Source organism: Macaca fascicularis, chromosome 11, assembly GCF_037993035.2.
Source record: "Macaca fascicularis isolate 582-1 chromosome 11, T2T-MFA8v1.1".
In the NCBI taxonomy this organism is placed as follows: Eukaryota; Metazoa; Chordata; class Mammalia; order Primates; family Cercopithecidae; genus Macaca; species Macaca fascicularis.
In genome coordinates this window covers 61117657-61133421 of record NC_088385.1, presented here as the reverse complement: position 1 = coordinate 61133421, position 15765 = coordinate 61117657, and the positions used below count along the sequence as shown (strand labels likewise).

The 15765-nt window shown below is 43.0% G+C and overlaps 2 protein-coding genes across 7 annotated transcripts in view; one reads left to right on the top strand and one right to left on the bottom strand.

Moving 5' to 3' along the window:
- On the bottom strand, positions 1–6373 carry HNRNPA1 (heterogeneous nuclear ribonucleoprotein A1). Of its 5 annotated transcripts, none has more exons than XM_005571070.5 (12): positions 6298–6373; positions 5615–5731; positions 5180–5326; positions 4801–5011; positions 4620–4712; positions 4448–4540; positions 4239–4313; positions 3878–4033; positions 3145–3300; positions 2786–2845; positions 367–2554; positions 1–142 (listed from the first exon to the last, which is right to left on the bottom strand). In XM_005571070.5, the coding sequence occupies exons 1-10, from the start codon at positions 6310–6312 to the stop codon at positions 2790–2792; spliced, it is 1119 nt and encodes a 372-aa protein (XP_005571127.3). In that variant the 5' UTR covers positions 6313–6373; the 3' UTR covers positions 1–142; positions 367–2554; positions 2786–2789. The 5 variants fall into 5 exon arrangements, with proteins under 5 accessions (XP_005571127.3, XP_073863150.1, XP_065380402.1 ...); XM_074007049.1 differs by having other exon boundaries at positions 367–437; XM_065524330.2 differs by lacking the exon at positions 3878–4033.
- Positions 6374–6996: 623 nt separating this feature from the next.
- CBX5 (chromobox 5) overlaps positions 6997–15765 on the top strand; it is a 43658-nt gene continuing 34889 nt past the window's right edge. For both annotated transcript variants that reach the window (XM_074007052.1, XM_005571072.5), the window contains exon 1: positions 6997–7111. The gene's annotated coding sequence lies outside the window, so the exon portion shown is untranslated. The remainder of the gene's footprint in view (positions 7112–15765) is intronic.

The window sequence follows — 15765 nt, the reverse complement described above, 5'->3', positions numbered from 1 at the left end:
TAAGTCAAATACAGTTTATTTAAAAAAAAACAAAAAACCCCATTTACAAAATGGAATTTGAGCTGCAAAACAGCTCATGTCAACTGCATGGCAGTGATAACGAAGCACAGTGGCTCAGATAAAGGTCTTCACAAGGATGTTCCTGCAAAAGGCAAAAGAGGTTATAAAGTATTTATATAAACAGAGGTGAATGACTACACAATTATATCCATTGTCACTACTGGGAATACCTGGTTGTACCAGTAACTTTTTGCAATTGGATGAGATTACAAAATGTTTGGTTTGAGGTACAGCTTGTCCTTCTCCCTTTTTACTTTGGGAACGCAGGGCATTCTTTTGCTGACCACTAACTTGTAAAAAACTTACCTTTCTGCCACGAACTTGGACAGGTGAATTTCTGTTTTTAAGAGCTGATAAGACTAGTAGCAGACTCCTCCCTAGAAAAGTAAACAGCCTTTAGAAGTAGCTCTCTTCTAAGACCAAGTCCCATCTCAAGCTAAACCCCCCATACCTCCCATTGATAGCCCACCCATCCCCCCACCATATGGGGAAGAGTCTATTACTTTGAGCCATTATTTTAAGGAAATGGGTCAAAGGAAGATAAATAAAAGGGCAAAAATTTATATTCACAGTACAAATAATGTGCTCACTTCCTTCAACTGGGAGCCACCAATAGGGTGTCAATTTAAAACAATTCATCTCCAGAAAAACCAAGTTCAGCTTAACTGGACTAGTTTTGGCTCAATATATTAAGAAAAATGTTTAACAGAAAACTGGACTTTAAGCCACTATATGGATGTAAGTAAAATCTGTTCTTACCTACCCGCATAGCAATAAAACCTTTCCTCCTGGTTCTGACTGCTAGTCCTAAGAGTCAGGTGTGCCTTACTCTTGTCTGCCTCCTTCCTTGCGATGATCACTGAAATTTCACTCCCTCCTAGCTTTCATGGAGCGTGCCGTGGCCTGCCCCTGGCTTATCTGTACTCCACATACCACAAGTGTCTACTCTCAGCTGTAGAGTGTCTGAGCTCGGAGCCATTCGCGCTATACTTGCTAGCAGTTCCTAGTAGCTGAACATCTCTCCTGGATCTTTAAAGGCATTGTCACGAATCCTGAGGTATCTGCAAACTCCCTCAATAGTTAAGGTTCCACCTGCTATTGCAAACTCAGCCAGTATCATGGACTATCACCCATGCTTTCCCACCCACCACCATGTCCCACCCACCTCCCACCACCCTCCTCCCCAAACTTCCAACACACCCATGGGATGGAATATACAGTACTATTGATAAACAAATCTCTATGCTACTAGGTACAATAGCACTGAAATTGAGAGCACCAAAGGTAAGGCTCAAAAGAATCTATGTACAAACAACACATTATTGGATATTAACTGTTAAAGGTTTAGAAATCATTTTCTATACAATTAACATTTTAGGTAGGTTGTGTGACCTTGTGCCATAAAGGGAAACTGCAGTTAACATGAAATTACATAGAAAAATTTAGTTTCTATTGGTATGGTTTTCATCTCCAAATTAGTATAGTTAACTGATAAAACCTCTGAAGGCCCACCCAACCAGAACCCAGTCAAACTGCAGTTTTCCTTTAATGTAAGCCTATCTTTATGTTCATTAAATACTTTCTGATATTGCTTATTTTTAAAAGGCCTCCCAAACACTTCAAATCTGTGGATTTATGGAGCGGCATTAGCCAGCAGCTAGTTTCTATTCCCTGGCAGAGCTTTGAACTTGAATTGTGATAGAAGCATTCAACATCATCAAGGGGAGTGGGTAGGGAAAGTCCAAATCTCTGCCAGTCCCAAATCCATACAGTTGTCATTTCATTCAAGAGAATTAAATCGTTTATTGATTACACATGATAATGGATGATACACAAGCTTCATTCCCATCTATAATTTTATCTGGTACCATTATTCAATTTAGATATATTGCATAGGATGTGCCAACAATCACTTTTATAACCAATAATTCCATGATTTTGCTTGGGTAATCCCTTTTAACGGTGAACTTCAGGTCACAACAGTAACTATCAGTTCAACTACACCAAGGTTTCCGAAGACAATGGCTTCTCCACCCAAGCAGGTTGTATATAAATTCCAAATAGAACCTGGCATCACCCTGAAGGAATTCTAACTTCACACTGTTGGGGAAGTTTACCAAGATGGCTTCAGAGTAGACTAACTTTACACAGCACATTAAAAAAAAGACATTTATTCAGCGTCACGATCAGACTATTACATTTAGCAATCAACAGCATGGGTGCAAAAAAAAAAAAAAAAAATCTACATTAAAACCCTTTGTTGGAATGCTTTACACTTTCCACAGAACAGAAACTAAAATAACCTGTTATACAATTAGTCACAAATACAGTCCTCGAGTTTTTTGCCCATACACATGAGTATTTGTCTAAAACATGTCTTCTTTGTAGCAGCTAGGCCCTGCCACCACTGTGCTTGGCTGAGTTCACAAATCTGTTGTAACCTGTAGCTTCCCTGTCACTTCTCTGGCTCTCCTCTCCTGCTAAGCTTTGTTTCCTGTTGAACAATATGGAATAAAGTTGTTAATCTAAACATATTAAGACTCAAGGCTACAATCCAATATCAAGTTTGCTTCCCACAAATTTTGCTGATCTGAATATTAACTTTATATCCACAATTACTGCAATTATAATGTTAACTATGTTGCACTGCTCAGCTACATTAGGGTTATTGGGTTCATCAGCAATTTAAAAAATTATGTCCACACACAAAAAGGTGCTTACTTACCTAATTAAAATCTTCTGCCACTGCCATAGCTACTGCTGCTGCTGGAACCGCCATAGCCACCTGAAGAGTACAATTTTTCTTTTAAAGTTTCAAAGTACCAACAGTAACACAATGTTTTCATAGTTGAGATAATAAAAGTTAAATTCAAGTGTCTGGCCATTTAAAAATGGCCCCTACTCCAAAGGAAGTGGTAAAGCAGTCCCATGACTTTTTAAATTTGTGATCAAATTATCACTTTCTGAAGGTTCTAAACTGTAAACGTTTTGCTGCCTAGACATAGCAGTTAAAGGGCTTTCTTCCCAGCAGTAGCTACAGATACAACTCTTTTGACATGATCCCAAATTACACAGATACCATACCTTGGTTTCGTGGTTTTGCAAAGTATTGACCTCCACCGCCATAGGGGCCAGAGCTTCTGCCTCCAAAATTTCCTCCCTTCATGGGTCCAAAATTTGAAGACTGATTGTTGTAATTGCCAAAATCATTGTAGCTTCCACCACCTCCAAAATTGCTTCCTATGAATGGGAAAGAGGGCCTTCGTCTGTTACCTGAGGATGATGCTAGTTTCCAATTCTGTTTAGTGGTCAGAATAAAATAAGGTTGAGTTATCTGCCTTCCTTTCTCCCAAACTATGGTGACTCCAATCTTTGCATTTCATTCTCTGGGAAAGGCATTCAGTTGAATAATCCAGTAATAAAAAGAAAACTGGCCTAACTCACCATGACATAAAATAAAGAGATTTTCATAGTGGCTCAAGCATATTCTCCAGCCTTGAAGGCCTTCATGGATCCAGGGCCACAGCAAGCAGAAGTATCTTGGATACATCAACTAAGCGCCTAAGGTCCCAAAGGAGTTAAGATACTAAATCTTTCTATGATACTAATCTAACTCAAAGACAATACTATCCACTTATCTCTACTAATTGGGAGTGAGGCGGCCCCAGCTTAAAGCTAGGAGGAGGTAGCATAGCAAGCCCATTTGTTTTTAATATACCATGCAATGTACCATACAATGCTTTAACAGCACCAGAACCCAAGCTCTAAAAGGCTAATCTAGCTGTCACACCAAGTACTTGGATCACTGGATACCTACCACTACCACCGCCAAAGCCGCCTCCGCCTCCGTTGTTATAGCTGTCATAGCTGCCACTCCCGCCATAGCCACTGCCCTGGTTTCCATAACCCTGTCCACCACTTCCATAGCCTCTGCTTCCTCCAGAGTAACCAGGGCCGCCTCCTCCATAACCACCTACAAGAATACAATTCTTCTCAATAAGACAAAAGTATTTGACAATGAAAACGTGTGCAAGTGTAATGGCTGAAGGCCTGCTCACAGCATGCGTGTTATGGGCAAGGTTGAGTTTGTCATGCACCAGAATTTTAGTCTCTTATCAACCTATTCTAAAGATCCAGGTTGCCAGGATTTTTTCTCTACTTAGTCCTAAAAAACTTACCATCATTACCAAATCCATTATAGCCATCCCCACTGCCACCATATCCACCACCACCACGGCTGCCACCAAAGCCACCTGGAAGAAAAAGTTTCAAGTTTTAAGTATGACTTGCACTGAAAATGACATTCTAAATGCACTTCCCACACTGTAAAATCTACATAGCAAAGACGGTGTGACGTCAGAACTACACGTACATAAACCATACATACCACGACCACTGAAGTTTCCTCCACGACCGAAGTTGTCATTCCCACCGAAACCACCTCCACGACCACCACCAAAGTTTCCAGAACCACTTCGACCTTAAGAAATGAAGTTTACTTCATTCATACTGAAGTAACTCAAAGTTACCTTTAAGGTTTAATTAAGCAACAAGCATACCTCTTTGGCTGGATGAAGCACTAGCCATCTCTTGCTTTGACAGGGCTTTCCTAACTTCACAGTTGTGGCCATTCACAGTATGGTATTTCTGAACTAAAAAAAATATAAATACATGGTCTCAGGGTTTAGAATGCCACATGGATTGTGGAACCCTTACTAAATGACACTATCGGATACTTACTGACAATCTTATCCACGGAGTCATGGTCGTCAAAGGTTACAAAGGCAAAGCCCCTTTTCTTGCCACTGCCTCGGTCAGTCATGATTTCAATCACTTCAATTTTCCCATACTGTTCAAAATAATCTCTTAGGTGATGTTCTTCGGTGTCTTCTTTAATGCCACCAACAAATATCTTTTTCACAGTTAAGTGGGCACCTGGTCTTTGAGAATCCTAATAGGAGGAAAACCACAGGTTTAGATTAGCAAACCCTATATTCAAATCAAAAATTGTTCTGGTAAGTTTAGAAAACTCCTGAATCTTAAGTCCATAGCAGCACATCTCTAAATGAGTTGAAGGGGGAAAAAAAAACAAAAAAAAACCCAACACAAAACAACTCACTTCTCTTGAGACAGCTCTCTTTGGTTCCACAACTCTTCCGTCCACCTTGTGTGGCCTTGCATTCATAGCTGCATCCACCTCCTCCACAGTGGCATATGTGACAAACCCAAAGCCCCTGGAACGCTTGGTGTTTGGATCTCTCATTACCTGAGAACAGTGTTAATTTATGTAACAAAGTCTGACCGCAGAAGCTTTTGTCATTTTAACTTTGAATAGGGCAATAGGAAACTTTATACCAGCCTTTTATGAAAAGCGGTCCAGTTTCCCACTACCCTAGATTTAACAGGTAGCTTTTAAAATCAAAGCAGAATATTCCTTTGTCGACAAAGCTCTAACCATAATGCTACTAACAACTTTCATAAGCATTCAGAGAGGACTGCACCAAGATATGCCAAGGAAATCTCGGCTATTTTACTGCTTTGTCCCAATTCTTACCACACAGTCCGTGAGCGTTCCCCATTGCTCAAAATGGCTCCTCAGGCTCTCATCGGTTGTTTCAAAGCTCAACCCTCCAATGAAGAGCTTCCTCAGCTGTTCGGGCTCTTTAGGAGACTGGAGTGGGAGAAGGGGGAAGTGTTAAATGGACTACAACACGAAACAATTTCCATCAAGGAAAAGAAAAACTAGACACCAACTGTGTACCTAGCACTTATTGTTTGTTCAGGTCGCAACAGGCCACGTGCTTCTCCCCACCAAGGGAGGCAGTATGCTGGGGGTTGGGAGTGCTGGGAAATCGCAAGCGCATGCGTCTCTAGTCGTCTTCCGACGCACGCGCAACAAAGGCTTGGGCGGGAGGGGTGCATCTCCATAATGGGACTAACCGCTCTTCAGAAATCTCGCTCACCAAGGCAAGGTTTAAAAAAAGACAAAGATCCTGTGTGCCTAAGAATTTTGCTACGAGTAGCGAGTCCCGCGTGATAACTCGTGGTTGGCGGAGAGCGGCCTCATGGCGATCAAGAGGACAAAATGGCGACTTGAACTTTGGGAGGGGTAGGCCTTGGCAGCGACCGAAGTTAACTGTAGAATCGGCTGGTGCAAGGAACGAAACCAAGCCGCATCTTACCGATTCAGAAAAGGGAGACGAAAAACATTCAAGTTGGAAAGCTCGCCTAACTCACCTCTGACTTAGACATGACGGCAGGGAGAAGAGAGACTTTAACGATGCTTCTTCGGCGGCGTCCACGGGCAGAAAGGAGCAAGCTGACGAACGTATCTGCCAGCCTACCTTCGGCCTCTCTTTTTTACCCCGCCTCCTCGCTTTCGGCATTGGTAGACTCCGCCCTGGAACAGCTCTGATTGGACATTTGAAATCGCTTCCCCTTGCTATTGGCCTGTGGTGCCACATTGCTGTGTAACGTCATTCCTTTGGGCGTTCTACGCGTCTCCACCCCTTGGAGTCAATTGGTTCTCGAGTAATATTACTGTTAACCAGTCTGATTGGCCAACCGACCAATCATTCATGTTTGAATCTACCTGGGGTGTTTAACGCCTTTTTCATCTTCCACGCGTAAATATTACAGTCAAGTCGCTTGGCAAAGCATGATTAACACTATGTATTAGACAAGCAGCCAGGAGGTCACAGTTTTTTTGCAAAGAACGCTTGTTGACCGCACGTGTAGCAAAATGGCGAATTTTGCGCAGGCGCATTAAGAAGTTCCACCTGCCTCTGGGAACACGTGAAATGGCGGGCAGGACTAGGCAGTGAACCTACGGCGCCTGCGTGTTGGCGGGAGTTGGTTCTAGCTTTGCGCATGCGCAGTGGGCGGAGAAAAAAGGTCCGGTCCCAGGATTGGTTGCGCAGGCGCAGGGAAGGATCCGTTTTGGCGGGCGGTTGGCGTTGCGCAGAAGGCGGCGGCGGTGGTGGCTAGTGGTGCGGCCTCACCAAACAGGAACAGGGCAGACGTTAGCGTGAGTGATCACTCTCAATCCCGGGTAAGTGGCAGACAGTCTTATCTACCCATAGTAGGTCTTGAACTGACTCCATTTGGGCCCGTTATTGTGTGAAATGAATGGACCGCGGGGTGGGGGATAGTCAAGGGGCAGCGGTGGATCGGGTCAACCAATAGGAGAACAGGGGGCGGGATGTTTTAATCCCTGTAGGTTCTTGGGAGCTGTGCAGCCGAAGACTTTGACTGGCTTGTGTATAGGCCAATTGGGTGTGCCTTGAGCTGCCGACTGATCGGCCCTTGGGCCATCGGAATGTGGGAGATGGGTTTTCCCCTTCTGAGCAGCGTCTCACTGAGCCAGTGAGCAGGAAGCGCGCGGTAGGTTGGGCTTCTCCAGGAGGCAGCGGTTTGACTCCAATGGGGAATGCGGGATCGGGCGGTTAAACGGATGGAACGAATCTGGAGCCAGTAGACGGACAGCCTAAGGAAAGCACTGGGACCAGTCGTCCAATCGGCTCTCCAAAAGAGAGAGGTCTTCGATTTGGGGTTGTGAGGAAGGGGAGTCGGTGCCTGTAATGGCGTGTGAGGATGAATGTTTTATCCACAATGACTTTTCTAATGTTCTAACGGAGCCTTTAGGCCTCAGTCCCATACACCTCCCTGAAAGCCTAAGTTTCCTCGTGTATTCCTCGACTTGACCATTTTTCCCCCGCCTCCTCACCACTTGAGGTTTGGGGAACAGAGGAGGTTTTTGTTTGTTTTTTTATAATACTTTCAGAAGTCGCTTCTTTAGGAAGACTGTTAAAATGTTAGAACGAATAGGAGAAATCTCTATATCCTGATAGTGCATATTTCCACGAACAATATGTTTGTAGGTCCATAGAAAAGTTTTCCAAAGCTACACACCAAAGTGTGTCAGTCCTAGGGACACAGTAGGATCGAGGCAGGCTGGTTCTTTAATGTTTAAAACTTTGCAAGATTAATGATTTGTGATTAAAATTAAATAAAAAATGAAGTCAATTGTTTTGTGTTTCTAATCATAATCACATACTTACCACCCTTTTTCTGATTTATATAATCCATGTGCCCAGTGCTTTTATTTTAGTCTCTTTCTCCCGGGAACTTTCCCTCTCATACATTTCCTTTCTTTACACCATTAAAGATATCCTAAAACCCCTCATTTTGATGTTCATTTGAGGATATCTGACTTTGGATTAAAAAAGAAACGCTTAAAGAGGGTAATATTTAGGGTTCTGGGGACAGAAGACTCATCCATCACCTGGATTATTCCTTGCCTTTTAATTAGATTTCCTTCGAAGTGTGTTTTACATGCAGTCTATCTCCTTTTGGTAATGCCCCCTCTGCTTATTCCAGGATCTTTTGGAGAAATAAATAAATTTTGATAACATTGGCTGTATCAGAGTCTTACTGCTTTGTTCAATAATTCAGGATCAAGGGAAAATACTTAAATACTGAAAATCAACTACCTATGAAGTACACTTATGACTAGAGACCTTTCCGACTTTATACCAAAGACAAACGATTTTAATAGCAGTTTATGAACAGAGGAAAAATTTCCATGTTCTCTGGCACTAGCAAAAGGATAAAGTATTTATATATAATTTATCCCTGGTTTTAAACCTATTTGTAGGTATGCTAGTAATGGGGTTGCTGAGCTTCTGAGAACTAAAGTGATACTGGTTAAGGGTATCTGTCCTGGATTTATTTAGGTTTGAAAGGAATACAGTCTTAACCTGCAGCAAGATTTCTCAGCATTAGCACTGTTGATATTTTGAGGCAGATAATAATTCTTTGTTAAGGGTATTCGGGGTGTCCTGTGCATAGTAAAATATTTAGCAAAATCCCTGGCTTCTACCCACTGTATGCCAGTAACATCGCACCTCTCGCCACATCCCCATTTGTGACAATCAGATTGTTAACAGACATTGCCAAATGTCCGGAGAGGTAGGGATCGGGGATAAAATCTCCCTCGGTTGAAAATCATTCTCCCAAAATTCTGGAGTATGCAGGGCACAGTTTCGTGTTCCTGTAGTCCCAGCTACTATGGAAGCTGAGGCAGGAGGCTTGAGCTCAGGTGGTCAAGGCTGCAGTGTGAAATGATTATGCCTGTGAATAGCCACTGCACTCGTCTGGGCAGCACAACAAGATCCCATTGCTAAAAAATAAAAATAAAATGCTAGAGTTTATTATTTTTTCAAAATCCATTATTTTACCAATTGGAAAATAGGTAAAAGTGAGAGAAGATGGTTGAAGTGTTTAGGGAGTGGCCTTTGGTAAATGGATCGCTAAATCCTGATGTTTATCTCCTTAGATACAGAATTGATCATTGTTCCATTTGATAAAAGGAAATTTTTATTAAAATTTTTACCACTTGATCTGGTGCCAGTGGCTTACGTCTGTAATCCCAGCACTTTGGGAGGCGGAGGTGGGCGGGTCACTTGAGGCCAGGAGTTTGAGACCAGCCTGGCCAACATGGTGAAACCCGTCTCTACTAAAAACACAAAAATTGGGCCGGGCGCAGTGGCTCATGTCTGTAATCCCAGCCCTTTGGGCGGCTGAGGTGGGTGGATCACTTGAGGTCAGGAGTTCAAGACCAGCCTGGCCAACATCGTGAAACCCGGTCTCTACTGAAAATACAAAAAAATTAAGTGGGCGTGGTGGCAGGTACCTCTAATTCCAGCTACTCGGGAGGCAGAGAGAATTGCTTGAACCCGGGAAGCGGAGGTTGCAGTGAGCAGAAATTGCACCACTGCACTCCAGCCTGGGTGACAGAGCGAGACTCCGTCTCAAAACAAAAAACAAAAACCCCCGCAAAAATTAGCCAGGCATATTGGTGGGCACCTGTAATCCCAGCTACTCAGGAACCTGAGATGGGAGAATCGCTTCAACCTGGAGGCAGAGGTTGTAGTGAGCCAAGATCGTGCCACTGCACCCCAGCCTGGGTGACAGAGTGAGACCTTGTCTCAGGAAAAAAGAAATATTTACCACTTTTTGCAACTTAAACTTACACATATGATTGATTGCATCTTGTCCTTGTTTGGCTTCCTAAAATAACGGCAAATATGTTTTTGAAGAAGGTAGACTTTGCCTCACATCCGTCTTTTTCACTTGATTCTAGCTAGCCTCTTTACTGGGATTCTTTACTGGGATTCTTTTGGATCCACGTTTCAAAACTTTTTTGACTTCAGTAAGAAATGTATTTTACAGTAATCCTGTACACACATTGAAACAGATTTCACTAAACAAACGTGCAGAGCACTCTGATACTCTTTTGTCTGCAGTATACTATTTCATTGTCTTAAGAAAGCAGTCAATTTCCACCGAACTGATTTCGCAGCTGTTTATAGACCCAGAGTTTTGGGGGAGAAAAGACTGCTGATCTGAACAATAGGTCACCAAATCATGCCACCTTTGATTACTTTCTGAGTCAGTTCCTTCCATCTCCAGCCCCAGCCCCTTGTACAGATGGTCCCTTACTTGTGATATTTCGACTTAAGATTTTTTCACTTTTACAATGGTGTGGAAAACAATTTCCTTTCAGTAGAAACCATACTTCAAGTATCCACATAACCATTCTGTTTTTCACTTTCGGTACAGTAATCAACCAATTACATGAGATATTCAACACTTTATTATAAAATAGGCTTTGTGTTAGGTGATTTTGTCCAACAGTAGGCTAATGTAAGTATTCCGAACACATTTAAGAGTAGGCTAGGCTAAGCTATGATGTTCGGTAGGAACACCTTAGGTGTAGGAAATGAATTTTCAATTTTTCGTATTTTCAACCTGTAAGTCAAGGAGTATCTAAACAGATTAAGCAGTGACCTGTTACTTGGTGTTTTTACTCATGTGTTTTACTTTGAAAGATTATAGGAGCCGCCGGGCGCGGTGGCTCAAGCCTGTAATCCCAGCACTTTGGGAGGCCGAGACGGGCGGATCACGAGGTCAGGAGATCGAGACCATCCTGGCTAACACAGTGAAACCCCGTCTCTACTAAAAATACAAAAACTTAGCCGGGCGAGGTGGCAGGCGCCTGTAGTCCCAGCTACTCGGGAGGCTGAGGCAGGAGAATGGCGTGAACCCGGGAGGCGGAGCTTGCAGTGAGCTGAGATCCGGCCAATGCACTCCAGCCTGGGTGACAGAGCGAGACTCCGTCTCAAAAAAAAAAAAAGAAAGATTATAGGAGCCAAGCCGAGGCTTTCTAGTTTACTGTGGTGTGCAAGTGAAAATTGCTTGTTTTATTGTGAAGTCTCACAGTGCTTAAAGAGGGAAAACAATAAAAATATTGCAAAATCTCTCACAATGTGATAGGGTTTTTTGTTTGTTTGTTTGTTTGTTTTGAGACGCTCTTGTTGCCCAGTCTGGGGTGCAATGGCGCGATCTTGCCTCACCTCAACCTCTGCCTCCCGGGTTCAAGCGATTCTTCTGCCCCATCCTCCTGAGTAGCTGGGATTACAGACGTGTGCCACCACGCCCTACTAATTTTTAGTAGAGACAGGATTTCTCCATGTTGGTCAGGCTGGCCTCGAACTCCTGAACTTAGGTGATCCGCTTGCCTTGGCTTCCCAAAGTGCTGAGATTATAAGCGTGAGCCACTGTGCCCAGCCTCTAATGTGATAATTAATAGATATGATGAATTTTTCACTCTGGTGGTGAAATTTTAGTGGGTAATTTTTCATTGAAATTCTGGGAATCTCACAGAGTTAGAAATCCTAACTTCCAGTGTGATATGTGTTGGGCCTCCAATTACAAAAGTTACAGCATTTGTGCTTAGAACTTAGAGACATACCGGCCGGGTGCAGTGGTTCATGCCTGTAATCCCAGCACTTTGGGAGGCCGAGGCAGGCGGATCATGAGTTCAGGATTGAGACTATCCTGGCTAACATGGTGAAACCCTGTCTCTACTAAAAATACAAAAAATTAGCCAGACGTGGTGGCGGGCGCCTATAGTCCCAGCTACTCTGGAGGCTGAGGCAGGAGAATTGCTGAACCTGGGAGGCGGAGGTTGCAGCGAGCCGAGACTCGGCACCACAGCACTCCAGCCTGGATGACAGAGCGAGACTGTCTCAAAAAAAAAAGAACAACTTAGAGATATACCTAACCATTGCAACCAAATCTAAAAGGAGTGTTTACTATAAAGGGGAATATATTTTTTCACTGTTCTGTCTGAAAACTAGTAAGTGGAAAGCTTCAATTTGGGTAGTAGGTAAGCAGGGTGATAGTTGGGGAAAGAAGGAGTGAGCCTACATTTGAAGCGGCTGGATTTGTATATGGCTGGGGAAATTCTGGAGATTCTCAGAGCCTTTTAACAATACTCTAGAAAAGAGAAAGGTTTGGTATCAGGGTACAAAGATTTTTGAGGAAGACCAAGTATTTTTTTGCTTCTGTTGAGGTTTGTTTGTTTTTGAGACAGTCTCACTCTGTTGCCCAGGCTGGAGTGCAGTGGCGTGATCTTGGCTGACTGCAACCTCTGTCTCCCAGGTTCAAGCGATCCTCCTGCCTCAGCCTCCCGAGTAGCTGGGATTACAGGCATGTGCCACCATGCCTGGCTAATTTTTTTGTATTTTTAGTAGAGACAGGTTTTCACCGTGTTAGCCAGGATGGTCTCGATCTACTGACCTCGTGATCCAACTGCCTCGGCCTCCTAAAGTGTTGGGATTACAGGCGCTAGCCGCTGTTCCCAGCTCTATTGAGGTCTTTAACTGCATAGCATGATTTCTGTATCTTATTGATATAGCCCATTTAATTAATAACTGTCGTGGTAAAGCATTTCTAGTCTTTATTTTGTCCTTTTACTTAGATTGTTTTTATTTCCATTCACCTTACATGAAACTGGGCCTAAAGCTATGTTATGGATATTGATTTTAAAAGTAATAAATTACAACATGAGATACCACTTGACTCAGTATGGCTGTTTACATATCTGCTATTCGTGAACTTGGACTCTGGGCAATCATCTTTTTCTCCTGACATAAACTTTTATTTTTCTTCCTTGCTTATAGAGAATGATTTTAACTGATCATTGTACTAATAGGAAGGAGTCCAGGTCATCCTGAGAAGAGTTCGCTTGTCCAGAGTCCAAGATGCAGATTTGTTGGATTTCTGTAAGCCACTCGAAGCCACATATTCATTTCTGATGACAGCTTTACACTTGTGCTGGAAGAACACCCACTGTGACAACTGCTGCCTATGTTTAGTCTGTCCAGGAGCTCTACCAGCTAGCATGTTTGCAGAAAAACCTACACTGTTCCTGTTAGCAGCTATGTAAATATTAGATCTTTCTGAGTTTCTCTTCTCAGATCTGCCAATTTCTTTGGGGCAAATTGTATCCTGCAGTTGCCTCAATCTACCCTTTGAAAATGAGGGATTAAAGGTTTTAGACATTCTTTGGGTTATCTGAAACACAATTCTTTTTGGATCAGTAATGTTTTATATATGTCTACTTTATGATTTTTAAAATTTTATTCCCCCTGTGTATTAGTTTCCTGTGGCTGCTGTAACAAATTACCACAGACTTGGTGGTTTAAAACAAAAGGAGTTTATTCTTCTCACAATTTTGGAGCCCAGAAGTCTACAATCAAGATATTGAGGCCCTTTTGGAGGCTGTAGGAGAGACTGTGTTCTTTGCCTCTTTTAGCTTCTGATTATGGTCAGCATTCCTTGGCATGTCTCTCTGTTCTGTTTTCACATTGTCTTCTCTCTTGAGTACTTCCATCAGAACTCTCCCTCTACCTCTGTATTATAAGGATACGTATGATTGCAAATAAGAAACCACTTGGATGAACCAGGATAAATTTCTCCTCTCCTATCTTTTAATTCAACCTGAGAGAGCAGATTTAAAATACATTTTATTCCTAAACTGGCAGGTCCCTGAAAAAAAAATGTAGATTCATGTTTATTTTATTTTGAGACAGTCTCGCTTTGTCGCCCAGTCTGGAGTGCATTGGTGTGATCCCGGCTTACTGCAACCTCCGCCTCCCAGGTTCAAGCTATTCTCCTGCCTCAGCCTCCTGAGTAGCTGGGATTACAGGTGCCCAGCCAATTTGTGTATTTTTTTTTTTTTTTTTTTTTTTTTTGAGACGGAGTCTCGCTTTGTCACCCAGGCTGGAGTGCAGTGGCCGGATCTCAGCTCACTGCAAGCTCCACCTCCCAGGTTTTTCACCATTCTCCTGCCTCAGCCTCCTGAGCAGCTGGGACTACAGGCGCCCGCCACCTCGCCTGGCTAGTTTTTTGTATTTCTTAGTAGAGACGGGGTTTCACCGTGTTAGCCAGGATGGTCTTGATCTCCTGACCTCGTGATCCGCCCGTCTCGGCCTCCCAAAGTGCTGGGATTACAGGCTTGAGCCACTGCGCCCGGCAATCAATTTGTGTATTTTTAATAGAGATGGGATTTCACCATTGTGGCCAGGTTGGTCTCAAACCCCTGACCTCAGGTGATCTGCCTGCCTCAGCCTCCCAAAGTGCTGGGATTACAGGCATGAGTCACCACGCCTGGCCAGATTCATCTTTTAATCACATCTTTTGCTATATAAAGTAACATTTACAGGTTCAAGGGGTTAAGATATGAATCTCTGTTGGGAGAGGGCCATCATTCAGACTACTACACATTGGTTCCCTAACCTCTACCCAAATAGATTTGACCTAATTCAGAAAAGAAAAGGTTATTTTTAAAGAAAGAGAGGCAAGTGAAAAAAGGCTCAGAAACCTGGGTTCTTGTCCTACCTCTGCCATTATCTAATGGTGTAACCATGGGTGAGCCATCTGCCCTTTTTAGTCCTTAGTTTCTTCATCTTATAGGGAAGGAGTTGGATAAGTGATCATTAACAAACCTTCTAAACCTTAGACTTTATGAAGTGACTCCTAAGTCATCTTGGAGTTTGCTTTTTAAGTCAATAATTTTTTTTTTTTTTGAGACGGAGTCTCGCTTTGTCTCCTAGGCTGGAGTGCAGTGGTGTGATCTCGGCTCACTGCAACCTCCGCCACCCGGGCTCATGCCATTCTCCTGCCTCAGCCTCCCGAGTAGCTGGGACTACAGGCGCCCACCACCGCGCCCAGCTAATTTTTTTTGTATTTTTAGTAGAGACGGGGTTTCACTGTGTTTGCCAGGATGGTCTCGATCTCCTGATCTCGTGATCCGCCCACCTTGGCCTCCCAAAGTGCCAGGATTACAGGCATGAGCCACCGTACCCGGCCTTAAGTCAGTAATTTTAAATGTGAATCAAAACATTACAAATTACAACGTTTTGTGTCAGTGTAGTCCTGTTCTTGCCTAGGACTTGAAGGATGGAAGACTGAGCTGTTGGCTGACTGTTAACTCCTTGGGGTATTAACACAGGATAACCTGTATTTGTTAGCTGTGTGCTTAAGCCTTTCTAAAGAAAAGGTTTTCTACAAGGAATGTAATAGACTAGCTGGGACATTTTCACTATATTTCTAGTGAGGCTATAGATTGTGTAGCCTGGATTTTCTTTCCAGTAGTAGTAGTTCATCAAAATTAAACACTGACAAATTTTTTTCTACCTGAAACTAGGTTATAGAGAGAGTAAAAATTTTCACTTGCAGTCTTATTCTTCATACTCACTGAATGCCTGTTCCATCCTGTTTCATTACTAGGAAGGACACTAGATAAAGCCCTGAGCTTGAGATGGTGTACTTGAAAGGACTGTTTGAAGATCAGGT

What these genes read in the sequence shown, in the direction of transcription:
- HNRNPA1 (XM_005571070.5), bottom strand. An exon ending in AGGAAACTTCAGTGGTCGTG is followed by an intron (nt 4,314 to 4,447) that starts GTATGTATGGTT and finishes TTTTTCTTCCAG; the next exon opens with GTGGCTTTGGTGGCAGCCGT. An exon ending in TGCAAAACCACGAAACCAAG is followed by an intron (nt 2,846 to 3,144) that starts GTATGGTATCTG and finishes TGTACTCTTCAG; the next exon opens with GTGGCTATGGCGGTTCCAGC.